Here is a 27,775-nt window from a genome sequence, read left to right as displayed (position 1 = left end):
TGTATAAAATAAAAGAATAAAAAAAAAGAAAATTGAAAAAATAAAAATAAATAAAAATATATATAGAATAAAAAAAATTAATTAAAAAAAAGCTATCGGGCACCACCAACCCCGCTGCAGCTATCGGGCACAACCACAACGGTCGGAGTCACCGCAGACCGTCCAACTCGATAACCACCACAAGAAGTTCGAAATTGTTTCACCCGACCACTGTTTGTTGACCAATTAATACTTCTCCGCCGCCGCTCAAGTAGACATTGTCGTCGTTTGAGTCCAGCCCACCTTTTCATTGTCGCCATCACACACAACACTGCAACAACGACCGTACGCAGCTGCAACACCACCGTCGCTACCCATAATCTGTTTAGGCTGCTGCTGGAGCCACATAAATGCAACTGCAACTCTACCTTGCCGCTTTCTATCCCTCGAAGCTCAGCCTCAAACATTGATTTTCTCGGCATTCTGCCACCAATTCTTCTCAAGCTTTCTTGCCCAACCGCATCCCTCTGCAGCTTCGTCCCTACCGCCTCCATTACTGTTTCCACCATTATCGAGGCTCTCTATTCCGCTGTCGCGTCGATCACTACTTCCTTCATCCGCCATAATCCCTTGTGCCGTGTCACGGACCGACGAATTGTGCATTCCTGAGTCCCTGTTTTCCAATTTCCATCCGCCGTTTGACCAATCCACTGCGTCGCGATTAGTTCGTGCGTCTCTGCCTGTCAAACGACGCTACGTTCTACAAGTGCCGACAGAATTCTCCGAGTTGCGTTTCGGGTCAACGCTGGCGGCATGTCTCAGTGAATTATTCCACCCGGGCCTACCATCACATTGGATCGTTCCTGCCATAACTTTTCATTTCATATTTATTAAATTACACACTATATACTTTATTATATTGTCAAACTTTAATATATATATATATATATATATATATATATATATATATATATTATTTAATCACAATAATTAATAACTATATAAAGAGTTAATTATTTAATTATTTATATAATAAAATTAATTGATTATATATATATATTAGTTAATTAAAAAAAAACATAACGAATTATATTGAGAGGGAGATTTATAAAATTAATATTACAAGATTAAAAAGTGAATTATTTTATGATATAAAAGATCATTTCATTAAAAGAAAAAAATATTTATTAAAAGACACTATTAAGGAGAAGCTTGAAGTACGAAGTCCAAAGTGAGTATTTATAAAAGTGTGAAGGAAGTCATTAATATTATAGAGGAAAATAGTAGTTTTTATAAAAGTAAAGAGGGTTAGTAAATTGAAAAAAAAGGGTTATCAAGAAACCTTAAGTCCAAGTAAAATGGAGTTTAATTCGAACGAAGAAACTATGGATTCCATATATAACTCTACATTTTGGACCAAGTGTCCAGTTTGTCAAACAAAAGATTAGTCTTTATTGATTTTTAAAAATCACACAATACTTTGTTCAAAATGTCGATGATTTTTTACTTTTGAAGAATATCAAGGTAATAACCAAACCCAAATTAAAGGATTAAAAGAAGAAATCACAAAACTTCAACAAGAGAAAGAAGCATCAAAAAATAAGTATAAAGATCTCAAAGATCAATTTTATAAAGAATCAACAGAAAGTAACAAGGAAATTTGGCGTCTAAGAAACCATAATAAAAAATTTCTTTAGAAGGTCAAGAAGTCTAAAGATACAAGGAATTAATTAGAAGAAGAAAAAGAATGTCTCGAGAAAAAATTCAACGAGAATCTAATAGAGAAAGAAAAATAAAATTTGCGCTTAAAAGCCCTGAATCAAAGACTATAAGAACAAATCAAAAGTACAAAAGATAAAGAGAATGATACTAAAGACATTCAGAAAATGACGAACTTTGACATCGAAAGAATCATAACCAAGCCCTACTTACGCAAATAAAAGAAGCTTAAAAGTGACAAGAAGTCACTAAATGACAAGTTAGAACAACTTACTCAAGAAGTATGGAAGTCTCCAATTGTAATAGTCCAAGTTGAAGATAAAGGAACAAATACCGATACTGTCAATATCACAATTCAAGGAGATGAGAAACTAATAGAAGTTAAAACATATGCAGATGTTGCAGTTCAAACGATGGACATTCCAAGTGATGATTCAATAGCCAACTCAACAACATTAGCGTCTGAAGGAAATCGGGAAATTGCCATGCTCATGATAAGAGAAAATCAAACTGCATGAACTCCTTATCGAAATCCAAATCACAAGAGCATACAACTAAGTCAGTCTACATATTTGAACCATTTAAAATGGAAGCAACAAATTTATGTTCCAAGGAACACTGAAGTTTACAAAATCCAATTCTATGATAACAATTCATTATAAAATTCTAGTGATCAGAAGATTAATCTAGGATGATATGATCCATTCTCAGTCCGACAATTTTATTTATCACCCAGAGCATCATATCGTCTTGTATCAATGTTATAGACATATTTGGGCACTGCAACCCCAATCGCATATGTCCATAAACCAAGGTATTCTAAGTCCCTAAAAGTGTTGTTTCATACCCTAAAGGAGCAAGGTCAGCTGATTACATCATCTCCCAGAAGTTCTCCATGAAAAACTACTCAGAACTGGTCAAAACTGGACCATTCAGACTGCTCAGTGCTAAGGGTGCGATGCTTCTCACCTGCCACATGCAAAAAGTGCGATGCATACTGAAAAGCCCTTCTATAGGGTGCGATGAGCGAGAGCAGACAAATGGCAGAGACAGTTGGCTAGGTGGAAACCCAAAGAATCTTCTAGAAACTGCCCATTTGATACTTGCCTCTCTGAATTCGCCCAGGGATGAGTAAGAGATCATGAATCTCCCAGTGAACCAAAAACTATTAGAGAGAGGACACTAATCAAAATCCCAGAGCTGACTCACACCTCTACAAATATCTATATATGGATCCCTCATCTGAGAGATCTATAGGCTGAAACTTTGTATTTTGTAAGGAAGTGTTGTTGGTTTCTCTGTGCAACATTGTATTGTTGGGTGATCTAAGCTTTTCATGAGGTGAAAAGGGCTTTCATGCTAGGAGGATGGCTCTAGGTCAGACCAATGGGTTGTAATCCTCTCTTCTACTACTTCTATCAATAAAGCTCTTTGAGTTTTCCTCCATATTCTTGTATATCTTTGAATTTTGTATTGATATATGCATTTGTATGGTTAATATACATCTGATCCTATATTGTTTATGGTTATAGATCTCTATGCTTTGATGGTATTATGCTGCTTTGACTCTACAGGTGTTCTTTGAAGCGGGATAAGTAAGGAAGGAGTGGCGAACCTTTGTCAAAGGAGGGAGGAAACAAGCAAAGAGCCAAGTGAAAGACTGAGGTTGGTACTCTCTGCTTCTCTCTCATCTAACTCTCATAAAGGAAAACACAAGTAACTTTAGTTTGTTTGTTTCTAAGATAGATACCGTCTTAGTGGGACTAGCAGCTCTGAATGGACACTAGTTTTCCCGATAACAAAATGGCGACTCCACTAGGGAATGAATAGCTTGTTTTCTTGTTTCTATTTGTTTGCTTTATAAACTACAGACAGAGCCTGAAGTTAAGCCAGCTAGCCTTCGAACTGCATTTGCTATGCAAGTGCAAAGTAGATCAATGCTGCTTCAGTCCATCTCCGAGTTTTGTTTATAAACTGAACAACTGACTTGCAAACATCCTAAGTGCCCTGGTGGTAGCTCTAGTAACCTCATTAGATCAGCCCCTATGCTTTGTATTTACTGACTGTCATTAGCTCAACCTAAATGCCTGAACTATGCTGCAAGCTCTGAGCAAAAAACCAAGCCCAGTCTCGTCCCTGGACCATCGCACTGTCTCCCTTTCACAGTCTGGATGCATCGCACCTCCTGTGTGTAGTAGGTGAGATGCATCCCTGTTTCCCTGTGTTACAGGTGCGATGATCAGATAACACTGTTTCTGCCTCCAAATTTTGGTTTTTTCTTCATTGTCTTCAGCTTTATTCAGGAGTTTTGCTGTCTGTGATCAGTATACCACTGTTGAAACTCCCTTCCTTTGCATTATTCAACCTCCATTGTATAAAGAATTGTGAATGTTTTTATGTATTTTTCGTCATTTACAGTTCTCTTTGGCAAACAGTAGCTTAATCGAACTGTCGTCTTTTGATTTGAAAGTGTCGCAAGTGCCGTTTTCAGTCAAAGAAAAGAGTCTTCTTGTTGATAGTCGATTATGCTTTTGCCATTGTATTTGATTTGAATTAATAGTATTCCGAGTGTCAAAAGTAGTTTTCAAATTAAAGTTGGAAGTGTTGCTCTTAGCCTTCCTTTCGTTTTTCAAATTCGAAATCGCAAAGTGTCGTCTTAGCCTGCCTTTCGCTTTTTGAATTCGAAATCGCAAAGTGGTCTTCCTTTCATTTTTTGAATTCAAAATCACAAACTGTCGTCTTAGTCTTCCTCTTGTTTTTTTGAATTTGAAATCGCAAAGTGTCGTCTTAGTCTTCCTTTCGTTTTTAGAAAGAAAATTGTTAGAACTGTTGCTTTGAAAGAAGAATAGTTCAGATCTGTACTTAGCATTCCTTTTGTCATTCACACATTAAGAAACCGGAAAACAAATACATGCATGTGCATTTGCATTTAGACTGCTTGTTGATATCGATTTAGGACAGTGCATCTTAGTGTGTGCTCTCTGCTCTATGTTGAAAGGATTTGACTTCTCTTTCCTTAGTAGCTAGGATTTTCATTGCAAAAAGAAAATAAATAATTGTTTATCATCTTAGATTGTATATTTAGGATTTGCATATCTACATCACGCGGTGAACCTTAAAGGCAAACTTCTTAAGGAAGATCAACTATAAAATAAATTCGATGAACATAAAAACGCTTTGGAACCTAACGCACAACATTTAGAAGTTTAGGCTAGAGACGTATTCCGGTGTCGTAAAGCCTGGTAACTATCGCTTTCATCGTAGGTTGGGTGATTCCTCCTCTTTGAGACGACAAGTGCCAGTACGGACTTGTGCTCCCACATACCGTCGAGTATATATTGGGAGACCACAATAGGCTATATCTTTTATCCTTAGGAAGCCATGTCTGCCGCCTTATCGATCGCAATGCACTGAACACAGCATTCGGGAAGATTGACTGCCGTACCGTAAAAAGTATTCTGCAGTTTTGCGATTGGTTTGGTAATCCCTCTGTCTAGATTTCCAGAGTAGTCACTTTTGTTCCTTTTAAGACTCCTTAACAGAAAAGGTCCATCTGAGCACTTGTCACTTCAGGTTCATTAAAAATCGAAGGCGACTAGAGTCATCTTTAGCTTTCTCTCGACTCTTAAAAATTGAAAAAGCAAGTTGTGTCAAAGCGTCATAAAATTTATTTTAATCGGAATAACGTCACTGTTCCCTTGTTGATCTTAGGTTGAGAAAATGGAGTCCACCAACCAAGGATTTCCCCTTGGGGGAAATCCTAGTCCTTTCTCCTCTTGGGGAGATGTTGGTGCACCTCATATGGCCACATTGTCCCTTCCTGGACTGACAATTGGCCTGCTAGTATGGCTCTTCTCGACCTCTGTCGTCCAAAGCACCGTGATTCCTGAGCAATCAAATCAGCAACCAGATGATACTAGAGTTGCCGCCCAACCCTCTACTTCATTTGTTTCTCCCTCTCCTTCTTCCTCTTTGCTTGGTGAAGCTAGTAAAACTAAAAACCAAGTAACTGAGAAGAAGAAGAAAGGGAAGGAGAAGAAGAAGAAGGAGCCAACAGCAAAAAGGGGCAACCATGCATCATCTAGTGAAAATCCACACACTGCACTGTTCAAACCTAAATCTCCATGTGTCATTTGCAAAGGGGACCACTATCATCGAGATTGTCCTTGCATCCCACGGATCTTAAGGGACTGGTCTCCTCGTTTGCACAATCTGGTGTCGTCAACCTCTGACGATCATGTTGAGAGTACACCGTCAACTAGTGAAAACGAAGTCAATGGACAGAAAGGAAGATCTAAATTTCCTTGTAGACTGTGTGAAGGCGATCATGCCCTCCACCATTGTCCCTTCTTGGACGAAGCTAAAAGAGTCTTGGACAACCGTCCTGCTTCACCACAGCGACTTCCTCCTGGATACAAGAAACTCTTGCCGAGTCCGTCGCTAGTTGAAAATCCGTCTGACACATCTTTGTTGTCGGTCGAAGCACCTATCATTGAAGATACACCCTCTGAGTCCACACCGGACCAAAATCAACAGGTCGAGACGGCAGTTGACCCAATCTTGTCTTCAGAGGATCCACCTTCAGATGATATCGTCACCAAAGAGAATGAGAACGACACCGTTCAAATTCTTTTCGTAAACATAGACTCCGATGAACATGGGGGCAATCTACCCGTTCCTTTACCGCCGGAAGGAAGTTCGTCAGAGATTTATCCGACCGTTTATTCAATCCCACCTCCAAGCAATCTAGTCGTTTCCTTCGATTGGAATCTACTAGGTAAACCCCGCCTCCCATCTAATGTACCATTCCGAATCATAGTACAAGCTTGCAGAATGATCATGGTCGGTACTATTATAGATGAAGGGGCTTTTGTGAGTATCCTTTCCTCAACTGCTTGCAAAGCGCTTGGTTCGCCATCGCTTCTGCCTGAGATTCGAAATTTGACAGGCTTTAACAAAGGAACCAGTCGACCATTAGGGATCCTTCCAAATTTGCCTATAACTTTGAGAAGGAAAACCGTTCATTTAAACGTGATGGTAGTCCAAGGACCTTTAGATTACAATCTACTCCTTGGGCGTGACTACATTTATAGCATGGGAGCTATTGTTTCCTCACTCTTTCGAGTGATGTGTTTTCCGCATGAAGGCAGAGTGGTCCAGCTCGTAGACCAGCTTTCATTCCCCGGTTCACACATAGCTACTAGTCAAATGCCATCCCTAACTGGTCTTTTTACGCAAGGAATGTCTCATCAATCTCCAGTCCGTCCACCTGATGAGCGCGAGTGATTCGGTGATTGTGACTGAAACCCAGGGGGCATGCACCCTAGTCTGCTTCGGCAGGAAAACTTTAGGTATAGGGTAGGTTTCCGCGGAGGATATATGACTAGTCTGACACACCTGTCCGTTTAGGAAAATGGGATTAGACTGGAATAAGATTCCCTCGTCAAGGTTAGGTGATTGGAACTTGAATCACCTTCATCCATTTCGATGGACAAAGCCCAGGAAGTGTTTCCGTCTGCTGCGCAGGTGGAACCATCTTGTGGATGCAAGAACTTCTGTATGGTAACCTGGAAACTCTACTTCTCTATACCTGGGGGCATGCAAACCTTTTTGCATGCAAGTGAAAAACGACCATTTATTTTCTTAGTTTGTAGGTTCTTAACCCTTTAAACTCGTAGGTTGGTCGTTCCTAGCTTGCATAACGAAAGGCTCCGGAGCAAAGTTTCGAATGGGGCAAGCTCCCTAAAAAATGAACCTATCGATGAGACATCCTTATTATACGACTGGCACGAGCAGTTTTACGCGAAGTTCAAGCTCGTTAAAAAATAAACCTAACAATGAGCATATGTTCCACTAGAGTTTAAGCTCATTAAAAAATGAACCCACCTTCGGTAAATAACCATTGCGATCGCATTATTATCAGCTTTTGAGCCTTGGTCGTGTTCTTACCATCACCTCCACTCTTTTTTAGCCGATCATACGCCTCCATTTGATTGTTTACCCCTTTTGAGGAACAGCTGCGACGAGTGATCCTATTAGCCACCTTCTTTACACTGTTGTGATTGAAAAGTTCCAAACCTTACTTGGAACCAGCTGCTATTCAAAAACATCACTCGTTCCTCAAAAAACGAGTCTCCTTTAAGCTCTTTTCATCTGACTCGTAAAATATGAAAAGATTGCCGAGCAATTGGCCTCTCCAGCTCGTTAAAGTGATTGGAAGTGCCATCCCTCCTCTAGATTTTAATCTTTTTGGACCTGAGGGATCATTACACAAAAAGATCGAGCGCTTGTCTTGTTCGGCTCGTTAAAACTATCGAAAAGTCATCCCTTTCGTATTATTTTACACTTTTTCAGACTTAAGGGATTATATTACAAAAAAGGAATAGTGGAGTTTCCTTTTCGTCTCTTTTCAAACTCTCTAAAATTGAAAAGAACCGAGTTATCGTTGTTGTTAAACTCGTTAAAACAATAGCGACAAACTTGTCCATGCAGACAAGAGCGAGTTTCACTGTCGCTAGGCTCGTTAAAACATAGCGACAGGTTTGCCCGAAGGGCAAATTATAGAACAAGCATATGTTATCCTCCTCAAGCTTGACAAAAATAAAGAGGTACTGGTCAGAAATGACTGGGGAAAATTGGGAAGAAAACTTGAAGAAACTTTATTGGTAGCAGGTCGCTCTTGAACATGACATTTTCACTCCATCACCATGATTGAGTCGGGTTGGGTTATTCCGTTCACCGGTCATATCACCATTGGTCCACTGTACCATCCATTTTTGGGGTTAACGCTACCAATCCATTTTAGTGTTGCCGATATGTTCAAGAGAAGTCGCTCAGAGAATTCACCAACCCAGCTTGTGTCTCATCCGCTGCAATACCTTCACGCTTCATTCTTTCATGACTGCCACCCTGAACCTTGTATCATCAGATCGTTTTCACCTCCACAAAATCATTTGCTCCGTTTCATGTCGTAGATGTGGGATTCATTAAGGCCCTCCTACGACGGGTCACTTCTTGTCGACATCAGCTCATTATCCAAGAAGTCGACTTAGGAACAACCTTTTCAGTACTTTGAAGCTTGCATGCCTCAATGGCAAGTTTCTCACTTCCGGCGACAGGTTTACATCAATGGCCTTCGACCGAAAGATTTTGCGTGGTGTTCGACATCAACTCATGTATTCACACCACGTGAACTGTACTGCAGTACCTTGAGGGTCATTATCATTATCGGTGATTCCTCTCGCGCCTGTTAACAGCTTACATCATTGGCTGGTAATCAGGCGATGTCTTTCCATGTTCGACGTCAGAACATCTTTTCACATGGATCGACTTGTACTTCGGGCAAAGATTGAACGAGTTTCGAAGACCCCGGATCTAGTTTCATCCATCTGGGCTGCGATATATTCAGGAAAATAAAGACATCAAATGTACATCATTGCTGCACAGATAATCATCCAAGCTAAGGGATGATGGCTCTACCAGAATCATCAGTCTGCCATACAGACGATTGTCTATCCTATGTACATGAAAATGAATTTATAAAGCTGAGCATGGGAATTCCTGCCTTAGCTAGATCATGAAAATATTATGAAGATAATGTATTTTATTGTATCTTATTACAAGTCACCTTCTAGTTCGAAAAACCTCGGATCCTCATGATAAAGCATTTCACCCGACATCAGAAGATTTTCGACCTCATGCTTTAGGGGGCAACTGTTATAGACATATTTGGGCACTGCAACCCCAATTGCATATGTCCATAAACCAAGGGCTTCTAAGTCCCTAAAAGTGTTGTTTCATACCCTAAAGGAGCAAGGTCAGCTGATTACATCATCTCCCAGAAGTTCTCCATGGAAAACTACTTAGAACTGGTCAAAACTGGACCATACAGACTGCTCAGTGCTAAGGGTGCGATGCATCTCACCTGCGACATGAAAAAAGTGCGATGCATACTGAAAAGCCCTTCTGTAGGGTGCGATGAGCGACAGCAGACAAATGGCAGAGGCAGTTGGCTAGGTGGAAACCCAGAGAATCTTCTAAAAACTGCCCATTTGACACTTGCCTCTCTGAATTCGCCCAGGGATGAGTAAGAGATCATGAATCTCCAAGTGGAACCAAGAACTATCAGAGAGAGGACATTAATCAAAATCCCAAAGCTAACTCACACCTTTGCAAATATCTATATATGGATCCCTCATCTGAGAGATCTAGAGGTTGGAACTTTGTATTTTGTAAGGAAGTGCTGTTGGTTTCTCTGTGCAACATTATATTGTTGGGTGATCTAAGCTTTTCATGAGGTGAAGAGGGCTTTCATGCTGGAAGGATGGCGCTGGGTCAGACCAATAGGTTGTAATCCTCTCTTCTACTACTATCAATAAAGCTCTTTGAGTTTTCCTCCATATTCTTGTATATCTCTGAATCTTGTATTGATATATGCATTTGTATAGTTAATATACATTTGATCCTATATTGTTTATGGTTATAGATCTATATGCTTTGATGGTATTATGCTGCTTTGACTCTACAAGTGTTCTTTGAAGCGGGACAAGTAAGGAAGGAGTGGCGAAGCTTTGTCAAAGGAGGGAGGAAACAAGCAAGGAGCCAAGCGAAAGACTGAGGTTGGTACTTTTTGCTTCTCTCTCATCTATCTCTCATAAAGGAAAAGACAATGTTTTTAAGATAGCTACCCATCTTAGTGGGACTAGCAGCTCTGAATGGACACTAGTTTTCCCGATAACAATCAATGAAGATGAAAGTTCAGAGACGAGAAGATACTTGAAACAGGAAAAGAGATCAAGCCCTTTCATCAGTAAACTTTGGGGACAAAACTTTTTGAAGAGGAAGACAATGTTATGAATAAAAATATATATAAAATAATACAAATAATGTAAAACAATAACAATAATAAATAATGATTAATTAGTAACTAATTAGTGAAAAGGTATGTCCTTGAGGAGATAACTGTTGATGAAGAGGTACCCGCCTAGGGTATATAAGCGGGCCCTCACCTTCATTGTAATCATCTCATATCAATTCTTTTATACAATATTCAATATACAATCACTGTCCTACCATGGATGTCCTTGTCTTTGAAGTGTTTTAAAGATTATTGTTGCGTATACGAACTTTGTTCGTTACATCTGCTAAGTCATCAATCTCTCTATAGGGCCTAGGCACATGTGGAATGGGTTCTCTCCATGAAAATTTCTGAATCCTTACAAACAAAAATCTTATTGTAGTCACTGGTTTAGCATCTCCTACTTGTTATCTTCATTTAACAAGTTATTTAATTATAAACAGTGATGAAAAACACTACTGTAGACTACAGTAACATACGGATCATAAAACTGAAAATATATGAGACAAACACACAAGGGATTGTTATTTTTGGACGACACGTCCCCGGAAAAACCCAACTTGTGAAAACCAGTGTAGCAGATAGAGGGTTTGTATGACTAAGCAAGCAGAATCTAAGCTCAACAGGTTGCCTCTCACACCGGCTAACCTTTTAGAGAAATCTCGACGACAAGAAATACTTACGAGGGTTTACCTTGTTCTCCAAGTCACAATTAATCCAATGAATGGATTGACTTCGACAAACACTGCAAAATCCCTGAGCAATCACTACTTGGGCCAGCGTCTTGCCTCTGGGAGACTACGTCACCCCTTCTGCTAGATCGATTTGCTGGAGGAAGACTGTTGTTCAGCCCTCCTGACTTAGAACCTCGCTTCTTTGGCAAAATCTCGAACTTGCAACGAATACTATGCACTGCCACTGGAAGAGACCCTCCTGGCCTGCGTCAGCACTGCGTGAGACCCTTCCTGGGTTGCTTAGGCCTCTGCGCTGCCTCTCTGCCATGTACTCTTTGGCTTGGAACTCCTTTCCGATCCAAATCTCTGCTTCTTCCCCTCACTACAACTCAGATCACTTGTTCAATTTTCTCAGCAAACCTCGCCCCAGAAAAATCGAACTGACTGATCAACTTGGTGTATCTCCAACTGACCCTAAAGCCTCCTCTTATACTTTTCTTGTTGATGAATTAACGGCCGAGATTAAGTCCCTAATCAATAGCTAAGACTAAAACAGACTTGATCCTCGTCTCTTAGAAGCTTCTCACCCATATTTTTATTAACACCCATTAATATTTTTATTTTTTTAAGTTTAGACTTAGGAACCGCATTAAAGTATTAATTATTTTAATAATTCACAATCCGGGTGGAATTTCACCAAACGATTTCTGGGTCTTGGAGATCTTACGTATTCTAGCCCCTCCACAAAATTTCAAAGCTAGAGCACATCCGATGCTACCCAAAATCAACACTCCCTCTTAGCGAGGAATGTGCTCTAGCAATATTTCCCAATAGAAGCATCACACTGATCCACGACATCGATCCTCTGTGCTGCTGATGCTCGGCCTGCTGCCCTTCATCCATTGCACTGCTGCATTCTATTACTGCTACCCATGACACTGCTAGTGCCAGTGCTGGATCTGTACTACAACTCCCTCTCAATATGCTGCATCATGCTGCCCATAACATTACCACTGCTAACTGCTGCACTGCAACTCAGTTGCTGAGAAGTAAGCAACTGAAAAGCCACCCAAAAACTAACATGTTGGTCAGTCTGGATAGCTTGTGATGTTAAAGCTACCTCTGTTGCTAATTTGTGTTGATCCTCTGATGCTACCGCGCTGCTGTTGTATCTACTCTGTGCCTCCTGCACTGCTGCAACACTCCACTGCGCTGCTTCAGACTTTGGCACTCTAGCTTTGCCACTGTTGCTCTATCATCTTTCGCACCAACTGTCTCCTGCATTTTGCTACTGTCATTAAGGGCTCCTGTAGCCGTATGTGATCCAAGAGTTTGGGCACCTCAAAAATCCTGCTCCTGTGTAGTCCTCTTGACTACAACTCGATGTCGCCCCACCTCTTCTCAAGAGGTGCATGAGCACTCATGGCGCAATCGTCATCTTCACCTTCTCTGTCTGCTTTCGCTGGAGTAGCCTTTGCGTCAAACTTCTCTTCCTTGCCTTCTTCCAAGGGCACTGAGTTGCGAAATGTCCCAATTCCCCACACTTAAAGCATCTGACCTTGGTTATGTCCTTTTTCTTCCTCTTTTGCTGCCCTTGCTGTCTTGATGATGCAAGAGCTGCATCCTCCTCCTCCTCCTTGACTTTGGCTCCTTTGCCGCTACTTCCCGCTTTGGTTAACCTCCTAATCTCTTCCTGTCGAAGAGTTGCCCACATATCCTCCCAACTGGGGAGAGAAGTGCTGCCCAAGATACTCTGGACAAAGGTCTCCAGTCTTCAGTGAGTGCATTTAGGGCAGTCCTGACCATGAACTCAGGATCTGGTGTAGACCCCAAGGAAGTCAGCTGGTCTCGAATCCCTTGCAACCTAAGAAGGAAGGGATCGATTTCTTCTCCCTTCTGTATCTGGTACTATCTTAACTGATTCTCTAGCAACATCTTCCATTGAACGAAAGTTCCCTCGTACAAGGTGGTCAAAGCCTCCCACATCTCCCTTGTTGTGTCCTTTTCAGTAATATGTGGGACCACATGATCCTTGACCCTGTCCAAAATCATGCACTTAGCCTTCACTTGAGCCTCCTCGTACTTCTTCAGAGGATCAACATTGACCAGAACAACAACCGTCTTCAAGGCATAATCCTTGATGTGATTCTTGTCCAACACTGCCAGGATCCTGACCTTCCAGATGACAAAGTTGGATGCTCCATCCAATCTGTCCTGATCCCTCAGTCCATTGACTGCCATCTCTGCTCAAACAAGTATAGAACAGGTTCTCTTCTCCCTCTCTCACTGCTGCCCCAACAAGACTCGGATCTGGATTTCTTTGGCACTAGAAATCCTCTAAGGAACAAGTTCCTTCTATACTCCCTCTGAGTCCTGATTTCCTTCATGGAAATCTTCCCGCCAAATAGTGTCGAATCACCCCTTCTCCAATCCTGCTTTGCTGCTGCTCAACAACCCGAACCTAGATTTCTTTGGCAAGAAATCCCTTAAGACAGTGATTCCCTCTACCTCGGTTTCGTCTCCATAGACACCGTTTTGCAACAACAACAACAACAACGTCCCACCAACACCACAGATCGAATCTGTACTGCTCCTATTGCCGTGACAACTGATTGATTTGAGCCCCTTAAGCTCTGCGCTGGCCCAGAGAGCTGACGCAGTCACTGCATGAGCTCCTCTTGGGTACTGCGTCTCCTCCTATTGGCTTAGAAAGCTGACACATGCACTACGTGAGCTTCTGCGTCACTCCTCTGGCACTATGTCACTCCTTTCGGTGCTCCTCTGGCTCTAAAACAACGCTATCACTTGGGACAACTGCCTCTCTGCAGCAGATACGCTGGATCTCTCGGCTGATGGCTTCAGTGTCCTATGATCTGCAATTATATGATACCATGTGAAAATTTCTGAATCCTTACAAACAGAAATTCTACGAAAGTCACTGGTTTAACGTCTCCTACTTGTTATCTTCATTTAATAAGTTATTTAATTATAAACAATGATGAAAAACATTACTGTAGACTACACTGACATACAAATCATAAACTGAAAATATATGAGACAAACACACAAGGGACACTGTTATTTTTGGACAACATGTCCTCGGAAAAACCCAACTTGGGAAAATCGGTGCAGCAGATAGAGGGTTTGTATTATCAAGCAAGAAAAATCTGAGTACAACAGGTTGCCTCGCACACCGACTAATCTTTCAGAGAAATCTCGGCAGCAAGAAATACAAACGAGGGTTTACCTTATTCTCCAAGTCACAACTGATCCAATGAGTGGCCTAACTCCAACAAACAATGTGAAATCCCTGAGCAATCACTGCTTGGTCCAACATCTTGCCTCTGGGAGACTGCGTCACCCCTTTCGCTGGATCGATTTGCTGGAGGAAGACTGTTGTTTAGCCCTCCCGGCTCAAAACCTCGCTTCTTTGGCAAATCTTGAACTTTCGACGAATACTCTACATTACCACTGCAAGAGACCCTCCTGCTCCGCGTCAGCACTGCGTGAGCCCCCTTCCTCGGCCGCGTAGGCCTCTACGCTGCCTCTCTACCATGTACTCTTTGGCTCGGAACTCCTTTCCGATCCAAATCTCTGCTTCTGCCCCTCTCACTGCAACTCAAATCACTTGTTCGATTTTTTCAGCAAACCTCGCCCAAGAAAAATTGAACTGACTGATCAACTTGGTGTATCTCCAACTGACCCTCAAGCCTCCTCTTATACTTTTCTTGTTGATGAATCAACGATCGAGATTAAGTCCCTAATCAACGGCTAAGATTAAAACAGACTTGATCATCGTCTCTTGGAAGCTTCTCACCCATATTTTTATTGATACCCATTAATATTTTTATTTTCTTAAGTTTAGACTTAGGAACCCCATTAAAAATATTAATTATAATAATAACTCACAATCCGGGTGGAATTTCACCAAACGATTTCTGGGTCTTGGAGATCTTATGTATTCTAGTCCCTCCACAAAATTTCAGAGCTAGAGCACATCCGATGCTACCGAAAATCAACACTCTCAAAGCCTGTGCTATTGTGGACCACCTAGCAAGGCCAACTTAAACTCAAATGAAAGCAACCATTCATTAGAGACTAAGATCATAAAGTATCTAAGTGGACGAAACTTGTATGTCAAGGGCATACTAATAGTAAATACTTCAAACTAGGATCACCTTCCACTATCTAACTAGACCAAGCCTCGTAAAGGTGTTCCCTACCTTGGTAGGGGTGGCTAATAGTCAACCCTATTAGGTGCTTCGAACCCCCAAGGGGAGGTGGCATTTCCAAGGTTAACCCTTCAATCAATAGGTGTTAGTGTAAGTGGGTGGCCATGGAGGGAGAGGCTTCGTGGTCAGGTGACCAGCTAATGGGAGTCCAAAGCCTGATTGTGAAGATGTAATGGAGGGAGCAATCATGGATGCATGAGTTATCCTGCTCAACCTACTTTTTCCACCCGCTTGGTGTGCCTTATACTTCTTTTTGATAATGCTTTGTATTACGGTGCATAGCTCAAGGATCAAAGGTTTATTTTTATGATATAGTATTTAATTTACCCCTTAAGATGAGGTAGTTTATTGCTCGTTAGGGTTGCGAGTTGGGATATCCAAAGGTTCCTTTTTATGAGATGGAGGATCAAGTGATCAGGAATTGGGTGATGGCTAATGAGGAGGGTAGAGATCATGCTAGGATTTTTCCCATGTGCTAACTAATTTCTCAACCATCTTTTTGTTGATCTAGATTGTCATTGATGTCAATATGGCAATATTTTGGATAGTAAATAATGATGTGAAGCCAAGCAGAGCAGATTCGTGAAGCAATAGGAACAAGAAGAGTTCATCAAAATCCATCAAAGAAGAGCTATCAGAAGAAGAGTTATTGGAGCATAGAAGAACTATCGGAAGAAGAGCTATCAGAGCAGTGTATCGGATAGGAGTAAAGAGAAACCATAGGAGCAACGAGCCAAGACAATGCAGATCTATCGCATATGCCCAAGAAGAACCAAAAGGAAGAAAACAATAGAGGAGCATTGCGGTGGAGGAGCATAAACAAAGTTATCGGAGAAATCGTATCGACAGTATATAATATCAACGTTTTCTATTATACGCCATTGCTCAAAACCCGCTGATTGCGATATAAGTTGCGGACCCGATGGTCCTATTACAACACGCCCTAAAGAAATATTGCATCCACCATACCGCAAGTTTTTAAAGCTGTATCACCGCCCCAAATCTGCCGATTGCGATATGTACTACGGACCCGATGATTCCATTACAATACGCCATAATACAATATTGCATCCATTGTATAAAATTTCATATCGCAAGTCATAAAGGGATGTCACAATAAAAACTGCAATTGCGATATAAGGTGCGGACCCGATAGCTCCATAGAATATACCTTTATGTAATATCGCATCCAGGTATCGGGGAAGTTATGCAAACCATAAGGGTTGACACCACCGGACTGCCGATTGCAATAAATCTTGTGAACCCGACCGTCGATTGCGATATTAGTTGTGGACCCAACGAATCTATTGACGATGGTTTAATATTATATCGCGTCCGTTTCGTTGGTAGTGTGAATATTGGTGATGTTAAGAGTTGCGATTGCAGACCACCGAAAGTTGCGATTGCGATTGATGATGTGGATGTCGGACCTCCTTGGGTATAGTCTCTCTTATGAAATCCTCCGTAAATAAAACAAGTTTATGAGTGATTGGATGAATATCCATAAGTCGGCCTCTCCTTCCCAATGAACATGTCTTTTGGTTATTGGCAAAACTCACATACATACAAGTTGAAACACTTCACTTCAGGAAATCGATCTCGGGCATCTAACAGAGAGAAGAAGTAATAGTTCACAACTCATGAACTTGAAGAGACAGAGGAAGCCGAAGATCGAGAAGTCGAAAGGTCGAGCGAGCAAAAAAGGAAGCCAAAAGTCAGGCGTATCAGGTATCTATTACAGAGAACAAGAAAAGTTCACAACTGGTGAACTAGAAGAAACAGAGGAAGCCAAAGGTTTGGCAGACGCAAAAGGTGCAGTAGAAGCCGAAGGTCGAGCGAAGAAGGAAGCTGAAGATAGAGCGGGAGGACAATCTTTTGACTTGATTCATCTTGAAAGATAGGGTCGGAGCCCTTGGGGTTTGTGCCTCAGAACTAGAAGGATTGGTGTCCTTGGAGTTGGTGCTCCTAAATCCAAGGTTGGTGCCTTGACAAGATAGGGTCGAAACCCTAGAGGTCGGAGCCTCATCAAAACCAAGTTGGAGCTTGGAACACATTGATATTGTATTTATTATTTTACTCAATAAAATTATACTTATACATTTCTCTATTTAAATTGTGAAGAATTAAACTGGTAATAATAACAATTGAAAGAAAACACTGATTCACCCCCCCCCTCAGTATTTCCAACACTTTTGCATTTTTATTTTCTTTTTCTTTCATTGTGGTCGTATTATGCATTTCTAGTCATTTAGCTACATCAACCTCCATGACAATGTTTCCCGACCCTGTTGAAGGATGTGGATAATGTTGGAATTTCTAAGTGTAACTGTTAGAAACCCTTCATGTACTTTCTGATTTATTCCTACTTACTTGTTCTGTTAATTAACAAGTTATTTACCATGTAAATATTGGAAATAAATACAAGTACATGCTCAACACATTACAGATCATCAACTGAAGGAAATAGAAACAAGCACATAAGTGACACCGTTGTTTTTGGATTAATGTCCTCGGAAAAACCCAATGCGGGAAAATCAGTGCAGCTATCTGAGGGTTTGATTTATTAAGCAGTTTCAAAATACAATCTAGGTGCCAAATCTGGCTCACCCAACAGAGAAAAATCTCAGCAATAGTACCTCTCTACTCAGAAGCAGATATTCCGGCTGAAACCCTGGATAAACACTCCTGCAGCTCCACAGCTCCAATTTGCCCCACGAAACCCCAGCATCAGCCTCTAGGGACTTCATCAACTCTATTTGACCCAGCGTTAGCCCAGTGTCACTCTGGCTTGACCTGCACCAGCCTTTAGAGGCACTGTGCCAGCCCTCTGGCCGTCTGCGTCACTCACGCTGGCCCTCTGAGGCACTGAGCAACTCCTGGTTGCCTCTGCGTGAGCCCTCGCTGGCTCTGCATGAACCCTTGGCTGGTTCTGCGTCCCTCTCTTCAATTACTGCGGTGATCCTCCCGGTGCTATCTCTGCCTCTCTGCTTCTGTATTCACTGCCCTTCAGTTGCAACTCTGATCACTCTCTCAACTTTCTCAGCAAACCCAGCCCCAGAAAGTCGAAATCTTGATCTCTTGGTGTGTTCTCCAAGTGACCCTCAAGCATCCTCTTATACTTTTCTCATTGACACATCAATGACCGAGATTAAGTCCCTAATCAACGACTAAGATTAGATCTGGCTCGATCCATGACTTTTGGACCATTCTAACATAGTTTTATATTAATTCACATTAATATTTTAATTTCCCTAAGTTTAGACTTAGGGACTCCATTAAAAATATTAATTATTTTAATATCTCCCAAACTGTTTAGAATCTGCCCAAACCCCTTCTGGGTATTGGAGATCTCATGTGCTTTAGCCTCTCCACCAATTTTTGTGGCTAGAGCACATCCGATGCTACCCCAAATCAATAGATAAGAGGGTGCCAAATCCCATTGAATCATTGGCAAGTTAGACCCAAAGTATTGAAATATGTAACTAGATTCGGTCTTCATAATGACGTATGTAATTATGATTTTATGTATTTAATGGAAAGAGAAAAATAAATTTATTATTGTGAGTCTTGAGGCATGGGTTTCATGCTCAAGAGAATTTATTTTATAGGTCAAGCACCCATTGAGTGCTTCTAGGTTTGTCATAAAGTCATTGAGTCATTTTCATGTATTGAAGACCCATTTGGGCATGTTCTATATTGTAAACGAAAATTTATTGAGTCAAAAGACCCTCCAAGACTTTGTCATGGTACAAAGATCAAGTCGGCTTACATGAAGAGACAAGTCGTCCCAAAGGAGCAATTCAACCCATTGAGAAGCCTATATAAAGAAGACTTTGACCTCATTTGGAACACACACTTCACTCACACAAGTTTGGTCACAAGGAAGAGAAGAAGTGCGAAAAAGAAGAGGATGAAGGAAGAAGAAGAAGTCGAGTTTTGGGATTGGTTTTGCCTTACTTCTCTCCACACATGCAAAGGAATTAGGGTTCATGCTGTTGCAGTAAAGCCGAGTTGCAGAAGTAAAGTTAGGTCATCAAGAAGAGCTATTTTGGAAGTTGAATTCTCTAGGAGAGAGAATATACCCATGCGAAGAAGAAAGGAGTAGAAATACAACATTATTTCTAGGGTTAGGGTTTTTGCAGAAATTGTTGGGCAAGTCGAAGTTGTAGAAGAAGTTGTTGGGCAGGTCGAAATTGAAGAAGCTGCTGGGCATGTCGAAGTTGTAGAAGAAGTTGTTGGGTAGGTCGAAGTTTCAGAAGAAGTGGTTAGGTAGGTCGAAGTTGCAGAAGAAGTTGTTAGAGGTCAGATTTGTAGAATTTGCTAGAAGCAAGGTTTGACTTGGTCTTGGAGGGTCTTGGTCAAGGGTCAAAGGTCTTGGAATTTGTCAATTGAAGGTCTATAAGAAGAGAAAGAATTCTGGTGGGTTTTCCTCTCAAATTGGAGAGGTTTTGGCCCTGGCTGATCGCCTACATCTTGTGTCTTGTTGTCTCATTGTTCTTTATGATTTGATAGTTGTTTGATGATAGAAAACATTAATAATAATCAGGTGAACGAAGAAGCTAATCAAGTAAAGTAAAAGTGCATCACAAGCAGTTATCAAAGTAAGAGAAATCACCTACACTTGCTCCCTCTAGATTTTTCAACATGGTATCAGGGCTAAGGTGACTACATCAAGGAAGGGCAACACAAAGAAGGATACTCAAGGGCCGAAGCACAAGAAGATCATTCAACATCAAGGACATCAAATCATCAAGAAAGGATTCATAAGGGCCGAACAAATTAAGAAGCATTAAGAAGGACTACTCAAAGCAACAACAAGGAGAAGACCTCAAAACCCTAGATCATCCAAAGAAGGTTTCATTCTTGGGAAGCTTACAATCTTCAAAGGAAAGAAGACCTCAAGAACCCGTCATCCACTCAATCAAAGAAAGACCCTATATTTGAAGCACCTTGAGAAGGGCACTACATTCTACACTATCATTCAAGGAAGCGAGAAGAAGGTGTTGTTATCATCAAGGATTCAAGGTGATCTCCCTCTCTTTCAGTCAAGGATCACTTTTGAAGGAAGACATCTTCATCAAGAAGGCATCTTCTATTATCAACATCATCAAAGAAGGCATAAAGTTGAAGATTTCATCATCAAGGACTATCTTCACTTGACAAGTAAGTATCTTTATATCTATGTTTGAATCTATCAGAATGACTTAATTATGCAAGAAAATCAACAAATTGGTTGGGTCAACAAACTATCTTGCATGGAAGAAGAGGACATATTTGATCCTCATAAAAAATGGTCATTGGTCATGTTAAGGGTTTAATTGTCGAACTGCCAAAGGAAGAAGGAATAACCTCATACTTCATGAGGGTGTCAGAAAAGGGAGACCAATTGCAAGAGTTAGGGGAAATCATCACTGTGGTGCTCAATGCACTACCTGATGAATAGGACAGTTTCGTATCAAGCACTTTTTGAAAGAAGGAAGCCACCCCATTCAGTGAACTCTGGTCATTGTGTAAGATTGAAGAAACTTGTTTAAAAGCAAAGAACGATGTGGGACCAGGTGAACAAGTTCAAACATTTTTTTCCATGGATAAGAGAAAAAAAGAAAGTTTGGAAAATTTGGTCCTAAAAAAAAGGAGGATATGTCAAAGATCCAATGTTATGGCTATTAGGAATATGGGCATTACAAGAAAGATTGTTCGAAATTCAAGAAGGACAACAAGAGGAAAGAAAGAAATGAAGCTTATATCACCGAGGAAGTGGAAGAACCCGATGAGAAGAAATCCAAAGGTATAGATCTTCACTATTAGGGTTTCTCTAATACATAGCAAGGAGAAGTAGGAGGTGAAAAGACCTCTACCATGTCAGTCAAGATGAGAAGCATGATGACTAGATGCATCTTAGTAGAAGATGGCATCATATTGGAAGCATTTCGTTAAAGCAAGAGCTCATGATATTATTAGAAAAGCTTGAAAGGATAATTGAAGTAGAAGTCTACATGGTTGTAGCAATTATCATAGAAAGGAAGGAGCTCTCGGTAACCTCATTAAAAGCATAAGTGGCACTTATGGGTAAAAGAAAGTCATCTAGCATAGAAAGAGTATATCAACATCGTTAGGAAGGAACATTTGTAGGATGAGGATAATCAAGATCCTCCGCTGGAATCTTCATTAGAAGGTTCACCTCTCTTGGGAAAAGCAAGTGTCTCGCTAGAATTCCATCTTGTGTGGTATTCACAAGGGATGATGGTATGGTGACAAAAGAATGTAGCATGGTTGAAGAACTTTCAGGCAAGGAAAGGAAGTTGCTGAAGGAAGCCTAGATGACCAAAAGAAGGGAAGAGGTATGTATGCATGTATTTGATTGAGTCATGTCATCATATGGTTGCATGGGTAAATTATCTACATCATGAGCATGATCGAAGAAAAGGGATCTCTTCCTTTTGAAAGATGCATGAAGGCATGGTTCACATATTGATAAGATGAAATCAACATAATATGTCCTCATATGGAATATAAGATGGTTGACAAAGAGAAAGGAACTATGGATAGAAGTTCTTGGGAAGCAATATGTGAAGAAAGAAAGAAGAGATCGTGAAAGATGCAACCATGGTCACGAAGAATAGGAAATCAACATCCGATGACTAAGAAGAATTGATCATGACATCTCCATGGAAGAGGTATGAAGACTTTGATATAGCCTGGAAATGAAGGAGACCCTTGACATCGAATATATTGGAGATGTGTCAATATATGTGCGAGATGTTGATGTTGCAAGCTAACACATGGCATGATGAAAGGCCATCATAAAATCTAACTTTCATTTGATGTTCATTTTGATTTTTGAATAACATTTGGATGGGTTGATATCGGGCTACCGAAAGAGAGTTGTAGATGTCACTTACAAATAAGCACTCATGTGGTTGGATGAAAGATCCTAGAGGAAACATGACGTGGAAGAGGTAGCTATATAAAGAAAAAGCTAGATGGGGACTAGAAGATGACTTTCCGATGGAGAGAAGGATGACATGATGAAGGCTCCATAATAATGAAGATGAAGGATCCATAATAATGATGAAGGCTCCATAATAATGAAGATGAAATTCATGACATCGAAAGGAGGAGCTCAACAAGCAGTGAAAGGTCCCATGATCTCCACTAAAGAAGAAGGTTGTTGGAAACGAGTCCCTGGTTAAGAGGGAGCTTCGACAAGTCCCTGGATAAGAGGGAGCTTAGGTATATTCCTTTTAGAAGGAATGGGTATATCCTCCGTAGTTGAGAGGGAAAGATAGACACATCATTCTTGTCTTCACTTTGGAAGAAAGTATGGAGGATTGGGTAAGCATCTGGCATCCGATACTCTTTAAGTATGTGGTAGGGTATCCAAGATAAGAGTAGTCGTAGAGGACCAATATTCTTTGAGGACTAGGAATCCAAGATAAGAATAGTCCTAGAAGGACATACCCTGTAAACACCCAAGCGGGGTTTTTCCTTGAGAAACAATGATGATGGTGTCTATAAATCATTGGTCTCGCCAGCATTGTGCTCTGATCTTGTGGATAGATTCAACTGCTAGTCAAGGCCTTGCTATGTGACAACGCTGGATGATATGATGCTAAACAGATGGGTTACCAATCTGACTCTTCTTATGAGAATTCTTCAGATTGAAAATGTCCAAGTACCTTACGTGTATTATGGATACCTCCCTAGTTAAGAGGGAGTGTTAAAATATGTAACTAGGTTCGGCTTTCATAATGACATATGTAATTATGATTTTATGTATTTAATGAGAAGAGAAAAATAAATTTATTATTGTGAGTCTTGAGGCATGAGTTTCATGCTCAAGAGAATTTATTTTATAGGTCAAGCACCCATTAAGTGCTTCTAGGTTTGTCATAAAGTCATTGAGTCATTGTCATGTATTGAAGATGCATTTGGGCATGTTACATATTGTAAAAGAAAATTTATTGAGTCAAAAGACCCTCCAAGACCTCGTCATGGCACAAAGATCAAGTCGGCCTACATGAAGAGACAAGTCGGCCTAAAGGAGAAATTCGACCCATTGAGAAGCCTATATAAAGAAGACTTTGACCTCATTTGGAACACACACTTCACTCACACAAGTTCGATCACAAGGAAGAGAAGAACTGTGAAAAAGAAGAGGACGAAGGAAGAAGAAGAATTCAAATTTTGGCATTGGTTTTGGGCTACTTCTCTCCACACGTGTGAAGGAGTTAGGGTTCATGCTGCTGCAGGAAAGCCGTGTTGCAGAAGTAAAGTTAGGTCATCAAGAAGAGCTATTTTGGAAGCTGAATTCTCTAGGAGAGAGAATATAACCAATCGAAGAAGAAAGGAGTAGAAATACATCATTATTTCTAGGGTTAGTGTTTCTGTAGAAACTGCTGGGTAGGTCGAAGTTGTAGAAGAAGCTGTTGGGCAGGTTGAAGTTGCAGAAGAAGCTGCTGGTAAGGTCAAAGTTGCAGAAGAAGCTGCTAGAGGTCAGATTTGCAAAAGTTGCTAGAAGCAAGGTTTGACTTGGTTTTGGAGGGTCTTGGTCAAGGGTCAAAGGTCTTGGAATTTGTCAATTGAAGGTCTATAAGAAGAGAAAGAATTTTGGTGGGTTTTCCTCTCAAGTTGGAGAGGTTTTGGCCCTGAATGATCACCTACATCTTGTGTCTTGTTGTCTCGTTGTTCTTTATGATTTGGTAGCTGTTTGGCGATAGAAAACATTAATAATAATCAAGTGAATGAAGAAGCTAATCAAGTAAAGTAAAAATACATCACAAGAAGTTATCAAAGTAAGAGAAATCACCTAAACTTGCTGGCCCTAGATTTCTCAACACGAAGAATGGAAGTGGTATCGGGGGCTTATAATCTGACATGGAAAGCGTGAAGTATGTTGAATGGGAGAATGAACACACTACAAGAATCCTTGTTTTCCAGGTAGTGCACCTCCTATAAGCCTAAGGCCTCAAAGGATGTCCCATGGACTAGGGATAAAGATTAACTACCTTGGTAAAATGAGAGAATAAGATTACAATCAAGATTGGTCAATTATCTAGAGCATCCCTTTATCTGTACTAAATGCCCGAAATATCAAGTATAAGCACCCGATTGCAAAATGATCAAAGTACTTGTTGAGTAGCAGCCCACCTTCATTTAGGACGAATTCCTGATGGTGAGATGTGCATGGCTGATGCAGATGGCGGAGGCATATGGCATATTATCATCAAGTGAATGTCAGGCTGTTGGTTTGCTGGTGGTCAAATGTATGAGAATTCTTTTTCTCCTATGCGGTTACCCATTTTGGTGGATAACACCTCTCATCAAATATAGAAATGCATGAATAGCTAATCACGCGTGCTCCACAAAATGTGGCAACTTGGAGGCCACTCTTATAGTTAAGCTTTACATCGTCTCCTTAACTGCCAACTCACACTTGCTTTATAAATTAAATTGAACAGATTCCAGAACACCAAATTTTAAATTACAAGTTCAATCGTGAATTAGAACATGGCTTATATTTACAGTAATGAGCATATGTATGCGAAACCATAGCTAATAAAAAAATGGAGGTCGTAATTGGATTATTTTCAGGAGTGTTGTAAAATAAAGCCGTGGAAGAAATTTACTCAAAAAAGCCTATAAATGTGTTTCTGCAGATTTTATGCTTTTCATCCATGAGGTATAATACACAAGTAATTTAACAAAAATTTTAAACAAGCACCAAAATTTTTGTAAGTTCATCAACCTAACCAATACTTCAAGTTAATGACAATTACTTCAAGCTATACACAATATTTTGAATGACCTTTCGTGACATCAGTGTGTGCTTCACAGTTGCTTATTTGTATCTGCGTCCCTTATACTAAGTGTACAATTATTAGATTATATGTAGACTTATCTAGCAGATACAATGCAATTCATCAAGTCTAAATATAGTTAAATTTCACTTAAAAAATGTTCCTTATTGGGTATAGTATTCGAGTTAATTGGGAATCAAGATATGTCCACAGCTTCTCTTTGTCAATTCTTGAAGACATGTAATCTTTTAACTGGCGGCATTATATCTCAAAGGTGTACAGATCTTCCAATGACTCGAAAACATATTTTTAACTAAACACAGGTCATATATGTATAGCCTGATGATAACTCTAAAGACATCCAGCAGGACTGTACTCAAGTTTCGGAAAGGACGTTTGTTTGGGAATCATAAATTATAATTTGTAATCTTTGTATAGCAAGAAGAAAAGGATGTTGTGCGGCCCTTATGATGTTAATAAGGAGAAGAATCTATGGTAGAATGAATGCCATTAAATATTCATATTGCAGGTATATTCACTTTGTAAAGGGACATTTCCGCCCTGTCTTAACAAAGGATGCAGAAAAAGTGATCGCAAGCTATTACCAACTGCAGCGCAGATCAGCAACTCAAAATGCAGGTAAAATGATCATACTGTAAGGCTCTCTTTCCCGATTTAAGTAGTTGTTTTTCTTGGCTCACAACCCTTAGTTGTGTGCAGCAAGGACAACAATTCGCATGCTTGAGAGCTTGATTAGATTAGCACAAGGTATGAACGATGTCTCGTACTTTTTCAGACTGCGTTTTACTCCTTGAAATCTTACTATTAATATGTCAAGTTATATTATCATTGCAGCACATGCTAGACTTGTGTTTAGGAATGAAGTAACTCGACTCGATGCAATTTCGGCAATTATATGTGTGGAATCATCCATGACAACATCTGCAATACTAGAAAATGTTGGGAATGCACTTTATTCCAGTTTCACTGATAATCCTGATCAAGAATGTATCCTACCAAGAAAATCTGTTGTTTCTATTTTCAATTAACTAATATGACTAGCATTTTTGGTTTCTTGACATGAGCTCTAGATGCAAAGCAGGAGAAACTAATTCTTCAAAACCTCAATCTAATGGGCAATACATCTAACAACCAAAATGGAGCTGATGACATTGCAGAAAATGTTCATGTTTCAAATCATGAAAGAGTAAATATAAATCAGCCTACTAATGAAGCTCGCGAATGGGATGGATTACTAACCCTGAGGCAGTGCAGTGTTGAGAAAGGGACCAAAGGTGCAGGAAGAACGAGCCAGTGACCCAAGCCTTGTCCATAGTTAACATTTGTCTGCATAAGAGAGCCTGGTCCATTACTCTGCTTAATGGATTAAAAATGTTCTACGAGTTGAATAGATAGATATGGTACAAAATCACAGTCCCTGATTCCTACTAAAGGACTTCGACAGTTCAAGATTCAACTATTCTCTCACCTAGGTAAAGGGGTTCTACCTGATGACTGCAGTCTGGAATACAAGAAAACTGAGTTGATGCAAAGCTTTGTGGCTGACCGTCAGAAAAATAAATGGCTATTGGAAGTTGTGTTCATGTCGGCAGCTCATTGTCTTTGGGTGCACACATGATTCCTGTACGAACCAAGCAAAGTGTAAGGCACAAGGCATACTGGGAAGCTAGCACCTTCTACGTATTATCTGCATAAGAGAGAGGTTGAAGTAGGTTAATGGCTCTGTTCAAAGCTGTATGTGAAGATGGATTAAGAACATTCTACTACTTGAGTATATAGATATGGTACAGAATTAGTCTGTCATTCCTACTAAACCAGCTCCTCAACAATTCAATGTTTACTAAAATGTAACTATTTTGTCACCTAGGTAAAGGGGTTCGAGCGGATGAGTGTAGTCTAGGCTCTGAAATACTTGAAAACTGAGCTAATGCAAAGCCTTATGGGTGAACACAAAAAATTAATATTGCACCTGTGAGTTGTGTTTGCCTCAAGCTAATTTTGTCTACTGTTATAGATGCCTTTCATAACATGTTAAAAAAGGAAAAGTTGTGCATCTTATATTTCATTCACGGTCTCTAAAAAGTACATCATACTTCACTGGGACAAAGTAGAGACGCGGGTAAACCCTTTCAACATTGGCTAACAGGCCTAACAATGAACATGTCTGCCTTACTGCCCCTGTAATATGTTTGCTTTTGCAAATTTGTAAACGTTAATGAATGGCGTGATAACACAACTAACTCTTCACAGAAATAACTCTATTGGAAAATACTGTCCTTATTTTGTGGTTAGACATTAAATGTTAGATATTGCAATGTTTATTTCATTAGTAATAAATGTATTTGAATAATGATGTAATATCATAAATTGGAAATAACTGATATGCAATAAATGAAGTAAGGTTAATCTAATTATGAAAAATGGTGAGTGGTTCCAAATGGGAATAATGGAAATTGTCTCCAAATGGGAATAATGGAAATTGTTATATATATA

General features: G+C 40.2%; 1 protein-coding gene across 1 annotated transcript in view; it reads left to right on the top strand.

Annotated features, from left to right (window-relative positions):
* Positions 1 to 27,273, top strand: part of MCM9 (minichromosome maintenance 9) — a 429,077-nt gene extending 401,804 nt beyond the window's left edge. Inside the window, exons 21-24 of the mRNA XM_089412073.1 lie at positions 25,791 to 25,900; positions 25,982 to 26,029; positions 26,117 to 26,269; positions 26,353 to 27,273. Of these exons, the coding sequence (XP_089268199.1) occupies positions 25,791 to 25,900; positions 25,982 to 26,029; positions 26,117 to 26,269; positions 26,353 to 26,579 (538 nt within the window). The 3' untranslated portion in view covers positions 26,580 to 27,273. The remainder of the gene's footprint in view (positions 1 to 25,790; positions 25,901 to 25,981; positions 26,030 to 26,116; positions 26,270 to 26,352) is intronic.
* The last annotated feature ends 502 nt before the right edge of the window (positions 27,274 to 27,775 follow it).

The sequence above is a fragment of the Pinus tabuliformis genome, chromosome 6, assembly GCF_031772625.1.
Source record: "Pinus tabuliformis cultivar Carrire ecotype Pingquan chromosome 6, CPIR1, whole genome shotgun sequence".
Lineage (NCBI taxonomy): Eukaryota > Viridiplantae > Streptophyta > Pinopsida > Pinales > Pinaceae > Pinus > Pinus tabuliformis.
The sequence above is the reverse complement of the archived record's forward strand: the minus strand, read 5'-3'. Positions and strand labels throughout refer to the sequence as shown.